This window comes from Bison bison, unplaced genomic scaffold (assembly GCF_000754665.1).
Source record: "Bison bison bison isolate TAMUID 2011002044 unplaced genomic scaffold, Bison_UMD1.0 scf7180017864327, whole genome shotgun sequence".
Taxonomy (NCBI): Eukaryota; Metazoa; Chordata; class Mammalia; order Artiodactyla; family Bovidae; genus Bison; species Bison bison.
Genome location: NW_011494899.1, coordinates 1907639 through 1917603, shown reverse-complemented (window position 1 = coordinate 1917603; position 9965 = coordinate 1907639). Strand labels below are relative to the sequence as shown.

The following is a 9965-nucleotide window of genomic DNA, read 5'->3' as shown; positions in this document are numbered from 1 at the left end:
GAGTGAATGAGGGTCAGAATGTGGACCAGTGCTGCCACCTATTGGAAGAAATGTTATTCAACTCTTTTTTTAGGATTTGGAAAAAGGCTATCTTTACAAGGATGAAAAGCGACAATACTCTTTTCCTCATCTAAGTGATCATCGTCATTATTGCCAGGCCCTCTGTGGTAGCTAGACTCCCAGATGGACCCCAGTGATCCCTGTCTATTGGTATTCATGCTTTCGGGTTGATTCTCCCACACTGAAGTCTTGGTTGAACGAGTGAAGTGATGGTATGTGACTTCTGAGATGAGATCATAAAAGACACTGTGGCTTCTGCCTTGGTCTCTCTGGGATCACTGGCTCTGAGGGAAGTGAGGGACACTGACACCATGCCCTTGGGACACTCAAGCGGCCCAATGGGGAGGCCCACGGCGTGAAAAACTAAGGCGTCAACAGAAAAAACCAAGGTCAACAGTCATGCGATTGAGATCCTCCAGCCCGAGTCAAGATTTCAGATAACTGCAGGTCAAGGCTGCTTGACCTACATCTTGACTGTAATCTCACGAGAGACCAAGACAGAACCAAACAGCCAAGTCATGACCAAGTTTTCGATCTACAGAACCTGTGTGAAAAATGTCAGTTGTCCTAAGCGGTTAAGCTTTGGGGTGATTATTAGGCAGCGACAGGTTGCCAATATACTCTCCGACATAGATCACCGGCTACAATGTTGTTTTTTTTTTTTTTTTAAATAAATATTTATTTGGCCGCCCTGGGTCTGGGCCGCATGTGGAATCTAGTTCCCTTACCATGGATTGAACCGGGCCCCCCGTTTTGGGAGCGCGGAGTCTTAGCCACTGGCCCACCAGGAAGTCCCTACAAATTGTTTTAAGTTTGCTGTAATGTGGGAAACTATAAGAATCTGGGTTCAACCTAAGGTGCTGATGGGTGCGAACGGTGCTGGAGCCACGGAGGAAATGGAGTAAGAACCAGGACACCTGGCCTTGCGGAGTGGCGAGTAATTTGATCTGTAGCATCCCTTTACGGAGAAGGCAATGGCACCCCACTCCAGTACTCTTGAGTGGAAAATCCCATGGACGAAAGAGCCTGGTAGGCTGCAGTCCATGGGGTCGCGAAGAGTCGGACACGACTGAGCGACTTCACTTTCACTTTCATGCATTGGAGAAGGAAATGGCAACCCACTCCAGTGTTCTTGCCTGGAGAATCCCAGGGACGGGAGAGCCTGGTGGGCTGCCGTCTCAGGGGTCGCACAGAGTCGGACACGACTGAAGCGACTTAGCAGCAGTAGCAGCAGCAGTATCCCTTCCAGCGTTAACGTTCTCTAGGAAAGGCGGAGACAAGCGACACCATCGCTCGAGCGCCGCGACCCCGGCGCTCCGCGGCAGCCTCCACGCCTGCGCAGAACTCACAGCGCGCTCTCAGGTGGCGCCGTTGCGCGCCGAGTCATCGATGGTGAGTTCCCGAGCGGCCTGGACTCGTGTTGGCCTCCAGCGGTCTGCTCGCCGGTGGGCTCCAGGGGGCGCCCTCAAGAGAAGGGGCGGAGCGCTCCTGTTCCAGAGACCAGCTCGGCGGGGTCCTCGGTCGGTTACACCTCAGTATCTCCATAGCTACGGTAGTGGCCGCTGTAGGCGGGAGGTCCCCGGCCGCTCCGCAGTTACCGTCACCGCCTCGGGGGTCCGGGCCGCTGAGTCCTCTCGCGGCCGCCATGAAGCTGCGGGTCCGGCTTCAGAAGCGGACTTGGCCGCTGGATATGCCAGAAGTGGAGCCGACTCTGGGGCAGCTGCGCGCGTACCTGAGCCAGGCCCTGCCCACCTGGGGGTACAGGTAGGCGCCGCGGAGAGGCGGGGTGGGGGGGCGCGGTGGGGCGGGGAGGAGCGCCCAGTGGCGCGGGCCCGCGCCGGGCGGTCACGTGAGGCGGGGCGGCTAGCGGGCGGGGCCCGCGCCCCGGGACTGTGATGCGCGCGGGCCAGGCGGGAAGCGGGAACGAGGGTTGCCGCTCGCGGGGTCCCGGCTCCCAGAGGTCATGGCCCGGCGTCCCGAGGGCTCCGAGCTCATCCAGGGTGAGCCTTCGCTTCCGTGTTTGCAGTAAACTAACCCAGGGAGAGGCTAAGATGCAAAATTCTCGAGTCTTTTGAGATGTGAGCTGGGAAATTACGGGTTAGGCTTAGGTTAAACCTCTTCAGGCTTCCAGGGATTTAAGTTCACCATCTCCAGCTGTCGGAATATTTCAGTGAAAAAGTTTGTAAAGTGTTAGGAGTTAAAAACCTGCTTCGTATCTCGTATGGAGATAAGAGGCCACCTGTAACCTGTACCGCTTTCAGACTGCCAGCCTGCGGTCCGCTTAAAAACTCCGTTAAGTGTTTACCTGCCAGGCGCCGCTGTGGGCACTTTGACTTCCCCGCTGGAAAGTTTTGCAAAGTGCAGCATTTCGGTCTGTTTCAAATAATAATATTTTCCTGGGCAAGATGTTGCTTTTTTTTTTTTAATGCAATCTATGGTAAACGTTGGCCTTATGATGACCCTGGAGAGCTTGCAGTTTGGGGACAGTGACGTTGAGAAATAATGGATCAAATTCTGAATTTATGGGGTTGCAGATGAGGCTGTCCTGGGTATCCTGGAGACCATAACCTGGGAGTAGAGGGACAAAAGTGAGGGTGGTCCTCTTCAAATACTGAACTAGCGAATTTGGAATTTGTGCTGAGAAAAAATACAAGAGGTGTTCACTGGGGCTTTTTAGGTGAATTCTTCAAAAGAAAACCTGTTAACTGGCTCCTTTCAGAAGACTTTTATAAACTTACATTTTATTTTTAGGAAATTCAGTAAAATGAGGTTTTATTATGAACTTCTCACCCTTTCATTTCTCAGTTTAGGACGTTACATTCAAAGTAAGCCTTTTTTCCCTCCAAATTAAAAACATAAATACAGAAAATGAGATACCGACAAACTTCCTTTTAAGTGTTATAGTGATTGACACCTCTATTGTTTTTTCTTTCTGGAGTTATTTCTCCACTGATCTCCAGTAGCATATTGGGCACCTACTGACCTGGGGAGTTTCTCGTTCAGTATCCTATCATTTTGCCTTTTCATACTGTTCATGGGGTTCTCAAGGCAAGAATACTGAGGTGGTTTGCCATTCCCTTCTCCAGTGGACCACATTCTGTCAGATCTCTCCACCATGACCCGCCCGTCTTGGGTTGCCCCACGGCCATGGCTTAGTTTCATTGAGTTAGACAAGGAGAGTCCCTTGGACTGCAAGGAGATCCAACCAGTCCATTCTGAAGGAGATCAGCCCTGGGATTTCTTTGGAAGGAATGATGCTAAACCAGTATTTTGGCCACCTCATGCGAAGAGTTGACTCATTGGACAAGACTGTGATGCTGGGAGGGATTGGGGGCAAGAGGAGAAGGGGACGACAGAGGATGAGATGGCTGGATGGCATCACTGACTCGATGGACGTGAGTCTGAGTGAACTCCGGGAGTTGGTGATGGACAGGGAGGCCTGGCCTGCTGTGATTCATGGGGTCGCAGAGTCAGACACGACTGAGCGAATGATCTGATCTGATCTGATTGTTTTTTCTTGATGTTAAGCCTAAGTGTTTTGCATGCTGGTATCATTGCTGCTGCTGCTGCTAAGTTGCTTCAGTCATGTCCGACTTTGTGTGACCCCATAAACAGCAGCCTACCAGGCTCCACTGTCCCTGGGATTCTCCAGGCAAGAACACTGGAGTGGGTTGCCATTTCCTTCTCCAATGCATGAAAGTGAAAAGTGAAAGTGAAGTCGCTCAGTCGTGTCTAGACTTTTAGCAACCCCATGGACTGCAGCCTCCTCCGTTCATGGGATTTTCCAGGCAAGAGTACTGGAGTGGGGTGCCATTGCCTTCTCCTGCTGGTATCATTACCCCACCACAAATTATCAAAATTAACTTCCCTTTTAAAAATAGCTTGTATATATGTATACATATTACTTTTTAATTAGATGGGACAGTCTGGAAAGGATGTGAAACCCAATATGACTAGCTTTGTTTACTCAAGAGCCCAAGTTAGTTTCTCTTTCAAGTTTGTTTTTACAGTTGAGGCTGATTAACCGGAAGGAATGTAAGCTTCAGCTTGCGAAAGTGAATTCATTCTTCTGACAGTACGTTCATTTTATAATAAATGGGCAGTTTAAAAATGTGTCCATGAGACTTTATTACTTTTAAAGTGTCCTTGCTGAGCAAGTGGATCTGAGATTGCCATAAAATAATTCTCAAAGGCCTGGAGTTTCTAGGATGGCATTTCCTGATTAAGTTAATTTTTTACCCTCACCCACAGTGTCAGAAAACAGGATTGTTTTTTAACCATTCTCCTGGAAAACCATATGTTACTTTAGAAGTAGGTCTTTTACTAAAGGGGAGGGGAGGCCAACATTTTATTAAGTAGACAATTCTTTACCTTTTTTACAAATCAATATTTGAACGAATATTGTGCTAGATAATCATTTTAAAAAACCAACCTTATGCTGTGACAAATCATCCATAAACACAATTCATTTGAGATGTTTTTCTTTTTTTCCTGCTAAAAATGGGATATTGTTTTTCTGGGCATTTGGCTGATTTTCAACATTTATCAAAACATTTGAAAGCAGAGGCATAGCTACTTATTTTCTCATAAGCAGGAGTTGTTTTGAAAGCTTCAATAATTTCTGTACCAAAGACACTTTAATTGGTAAGAAAATATGTATTTACACGTGAAAGAAAAACATAAATGAATTACTGGGAGCACTTTTGAAAATGAAGCATTGTAAAAATGAATAAACAGAGCACAGTTTTCAAAGGACTTCATCCTTTGTTAACCTCTCAAAAAGTTAATGAAGTTAGTATTGCTAAGTATAAATGTCTTATAAAATGTTCTACAATGGTGTTAATTATTCCTCACCAGTGTGTAATGAAATGATTATTCTCTGAAGATCAGATAATCTGTGATGAAGAAAGGATGGGAGTTCATTACTTCAGCCTAATTTGAACTCTTAGCTTGCTTATGATCAGATAATCTGTGATGCAGAAAGGATGGGAGTTCATTACTTCAGCTTAATTTGAACTCTTAACTTGCTTAGCACTGGGTCTTTGGATTTGTGCAGTCTTCCACATAGAAGGGACTTCCCTGGTGGCTCAGACTGTAAAGTGTCTGCCTGCAATGCGGGAGACCTGGGTTTGATCCCTGGGTCGGGAAGATCCCTGGAGAAGGAAATGGCAACCCACTCTAGTATTCTTACCTGGAAAATCCCATGGATGGAGGACCCTGGTAGGCTACAGTCCATGCGGTCGCAAAGAGTTGGACACGATGGAGCGAGTTCACTTTTTCCACATAAAAGACTTTAAGTAAGACCTCAGTGAGAAGGGTGAACCTGTTACTGAGTTAAGAGGGATGAATTTATACTCAGTCATCTATGTGCACTCATCTAACTTTTTGTGATTATGAATATTCATTAGGACATGGGTCTAGTATTTTGGAACCTTCATAAGCTAACTATTGTGGAAGGATATTGGATAGTTAGCCCTGATTTTAGCCTCATCTTGATCTTTTCATCTAATGTTTGTTGGTTACTTCTGTTCCATAAATACTTTTTATTTGCCAAGTGCTGGAGATGAAATTTTGAACTAGACAGACAAGGTCCTCAATCTCATGAAACTTAAATTCTAGTGGTATGGGTGTGGAAGAGATGATAAGCAAATAAATGATAGTTTCCATTAGTGATGTTCCAATAAAAGTAAAGCACAAGAATGGAATAGAGTGATGGAGGTTGGGTAGAAGGCATCTCTCAAGAGATGACGTTTGGGTTGAGACCTGGGTGATGAGAAAGATTTGAAGAACTGGAAGAGCAGATGCACAGGCCCAGAGGCTGCACTGAGGTTGATCTGTTTTAGAGGAAGGAGTGGAAAGCTCATGTAGATGGAGAACAGTGAGTGAGAGGATGAGGGGTAGGTCAGATGTTGGGCTTTGGAGGCCATTTTAAGGCCAATTCCAAGGTCAAATAGAAGCCATTGGAGGGTTCTCAGCACAGGAATGATGTGATACAATATGTATTTTGAAAAGAATATATTTCATTGACTCTCAGTTGCCATCAGCCCTCAGATGCACATTCTTAAGTCACACTATATGAAAAAATGCTGTCCATTAAGTTGTGATATGTCATCAATTTTAAGACGCATCCCTTTTCCAAAGATGACAAAGTATTAAAAAGTATGTATCTTAGAATTGATGAAAACATGGATTAATGATAGAGAATTACTGATCCTGTCCCTCAGGCTGGAATCTGTAACGTAGACATTTAGTGAGAAGAACAAATAATTTTGATAGTTTCCTAGACTTTGGCTTTCTTTTTATCTCTGTTTTGTTTTGTTTTCATTGGTGTTGCTGGGCCATACTGTGTACTCTGCATATGTTTCAAATGTATTTTACCGGGGCTGACGAAATAGGTAGCTCTTACTGTCCTTATTCGTCTTTCTTGGCAGTTCTGATGCCCGGTTTGCAATTACATTGAACAACAAGGATGCCCTCACTGGAGATGAAGAGACCTTGGCTTCATATGGGATTGTTTCTGGGGACTTGCTATGTTTGATTCTTGAAGATGCCATTGCAGCACCTAACTTACCTTCATCCACAGTTTCAGAGCATTCCTCAGTCCAGAATAATGACCAACCCTCTTTGGCCGCCAGCTCCAGTCAGTCCAACATACAGGATGCACAACTGCATGACTCGCTCCAGGGACAGGCAGCCCAATCTGAAGTCTGGAATGACGACAGTGTGGTGGGTATTAATATCAAAACAGGAAACAGAGTAGTTGATAAATCATACTGAATAGCTCAACTGGATTCTGTACCAGTCAGGATGATTACCATCAGTAGACTAAAGATTATATTCTTATAGAAATTTTTTTAAATTTTAATTAATCTTATTTATTAAGTATAGTTGATTTACACATTCCTTATTTCATTGTATTTGGGAATTCATCTAGTACTGATTGAATCTTTAAAGAGAAACAGGGAGAGTATGGTATCAGATGCTAATACTAGCTCTAAATTGCATTACAGTCACTTGTCCACTCACTTGTCAATGACATGTAACAAATGATCTGTTTAGAGAGGTGGTGCTAAACATTTTTTCTCGTTTCCACATGCATGAAGAATATGATAAGTATGTATATCAGGATGGCTCAGAGAGTGCCTGTGGTTCTCATGGAGTGGGTGTAAAGTTTGATAAGCTCACCAGAGGGTTTTGATATCTTCCTCCCATGTCATTATTAGCCTAGGGTAACCTTTAAAAACATTCTTCTCACGTATATTCTCTCCCACACATCTGTCAGTAAGTAATAAATGGCCAAAAGTTAGGCATAAGAAGCAAAGAGCGTATATACAGACATACCTCAGTTTTACTGTGCTTTGCAGACACTGTGTTTTTTACAAACCGAAGGTCTGTGGAAACTGTGTCAAGCAAGTCTGTTGGTGTCATTTTTCCAACAGCATTTGCTCTCTTCTATCTCTGTCACATTTAGTAATTCTCATGATAGTTTAAACATTTTTGTCATTATATTTTTATACCTTTTAAACTATATTTTTGTCATTTTAAAAATATTTTGACATTTATATTTTTTTATGATTTGTGATCTGTGATCTTTGATGTTATTATTGCAAAAAGGTTATAACTCAGTGAAGACTCATATGATGGTTAGCATTTTTTAGCAATAAAGTGTTTTTTAATTAAGGGTGTCTGCATTGTTTAGACATAATGCTGCTGCTGCTAAGTTGCTTCAGTCATGTCCAACTCTGTGTGACCCCATAGACGGCAGCCCATCAGGCTCCACCGTCCCTGGGATTCTCCAGGCAAGAACACTGGAGCGAGTTGCTATTTTCTTCTCCAGTGCATGAATGTGAAAAGTGAAAGTGAAAGTGAAATCATGTCCGACTCTTAGCGACCTCATGGACTGTAGCCTACCAGGCTCCTCTGTTCATGGGATTTTCCAGGCGAGAGTACTGGAGTGGGGTGCCACTGCCTTCTCCGGACATAATGCTACTGCACACTTAATAAGCGCCATATAGTGTAACATAGCTCTTATATGCACTGGGGAACCAAAAAAATGTGTGACCTACTTTATTGCAATATTTGCTTTCTTGCAATAGTCTGGAACCCAGCCTGCAACATTTCTAGGTATGCCTGTAATTCATAATTTCGTCAGGTAAGTGGTTTTAATGAGTATTTTCTCCTTTCTCAAAGGAAGGAGCCTTATTTTGGGTAGTGTGGATTGTCTAAACCCATTGTCCCCTGGGTTTTTAACAGGTGAATGTGGGTCTTCTCTACAAGCCATCAGGGCTCAGATCCTCAAGGATTTTGAAAGAACAGCCTCTTGGTCCCTTATATTCTTCCACTATTTCACTCATAAAATGTAACTATACTTTCTTCTGCTCTTTTTCTAATGGAAATAAACTTAAAAAGAAGAAACATGTGCTTTGCATTAAGAGTTGAGCACATACCTAAGAAGTAGTCTTTATGAGTAAAATTAATGTAGGTAACTCAGTCTTACTGAAGCAGTGTATTATGTCAAAAAGTTCCAAACTATGAGTCTGGAGATCTTAGATCATTTCAAATTTTTATTAGCTGGTAACCTTGGTTATATTTTATTTAATCTGAATCAAAATTATAGCAAGTATAAAAAGGTGTCTTGCCTCATCTGTCTTGCCTATTTTTATTTGGGGTAAATTAGAAAACACTGAAAAACATGAAATTGTAAGATATTATCTTTCATCATTTGTTCAGCAAGCATTTATTGTACCTACTGTGTGCCAGGTACTATTCCTGTTGTACAACAGTGGGTGACATGTCTATTCCTTTCTAAGCTTCTTGTCATGGTAGGATATAGACATGAAATCAGAAAATTGCAGTACAGGGTGGTGAAGTGCAATAATCAAGGCCTTTGCAAGGTAGAAAGATAGTCTGTTGTAATACTTGAAGAGGTGGGGGAATGGAGAGGGAGGGACTGCAGAACGTGAACTTGATACAGAGTCAGGGGTCAGGTGATGAAGGGCCTTGTACGCTAAGGGGTTTAGGAGTTTGGACTTTATTTTGTACACCTGCATTTCTCAGCATGTCCTCTATGGAAAACTTGTCTCATGAGATTAAAAGTAAGTGTTATGGGGATGCTGAGTGTTGAGGAAGGAGGATAGTGTTTCTTGGTTAAATGTTGGGCATGCTTTCTGTAATTCCTGGACTTCTCAGAGCTTTATAATGCTGGAATGTATTTTGTGGATATGGAGGGTGAGGTTAGGTGGCTGTGACATGTAGCATTTTCCATACTCATTTGATTGTAGACCTCTTTTTTCTTAAGAATATTTAGGATCATGTTCCAAGGCACAATATAGGCCCAGTAGTGCTGTCTGCCTAGGGGAAGTACTGGCAAGTTTAAGCTGGGATATCGGACATAACTGGATTCTCAGTTGTCAGAAAACTCTGGCAGCAGTGGGTGGAGTGTCTTGGGAGACAAGAAAGTGGAGTCCAGGGATACCTGGGGAGGCTGTTGCTGGAGGTTAGGAGATAAATGAGTCTGAAGTACCACTGGGGTAGAAAGGGGCAGATTTTGGAGAGATTTAGGAGATAGATTCAGTGGAACTTGGATGACTACTTATGTTGAGGTGGGGCTTATAAAGTTGAGGGGAAAGTCTAGGATGATTTTCAGGTTTTTGGCACATCAACCAAAATTCAGTTCAGTTCAGTCGCTCAGTTGTGTCTGACTTTTTATGACCCCATGAACTGCAGCACACCAGGCCTCCCTGTCCATCACCAATTCCCGGAGTTTATCCAAACTCATGCCCATTGAGTCAGTGATGCCATCCAACCATCTCATCCTCTGTTGTCCCCTTCTCCTCCTGCCCTCAATCTTTTCCAGCATCAGGGTCTTTTCAAATGAGTCATCTCTTCGCATCAGGTGGCCAAAG

At 43.9% G+C, this 9965-nt stretch overlaps 1 protein-coding gene across 2 annotated transcripts in view; it reads left to right on the top strand.

Moving 5' to 3' along the window:
- Positions 1 to 1406: 1406 nt before the first annotated feature.
- FBXO7 (F-box protein 7) overlaps positions 1407 to 9965 on the top strand; it is a 20314-nt gene continuing 11755 nt past the window's right edge. Inside the window, exons 1-2 of one of the 2 annotated variants that reach the window (XM_010853364.1) lie at positions 1407 to 1824; positions 6492 to 6786. In XM_010853364.1, the coding sequence (XP_010851666.1) occupies positions 1706 to 1824; positions 6492 to 6786 (414 nt within the window). In that variant the 5' untranslated portion in view covers positions 1407 to 1705. Of the gene's footprint in view, positions 1825 to 1944; positions 2061 to 6491; positions 6787 to 9965 lie in introns of those variants that run through there. The other variant, XM_010853365.1, reaches the window with a different exon arrangement.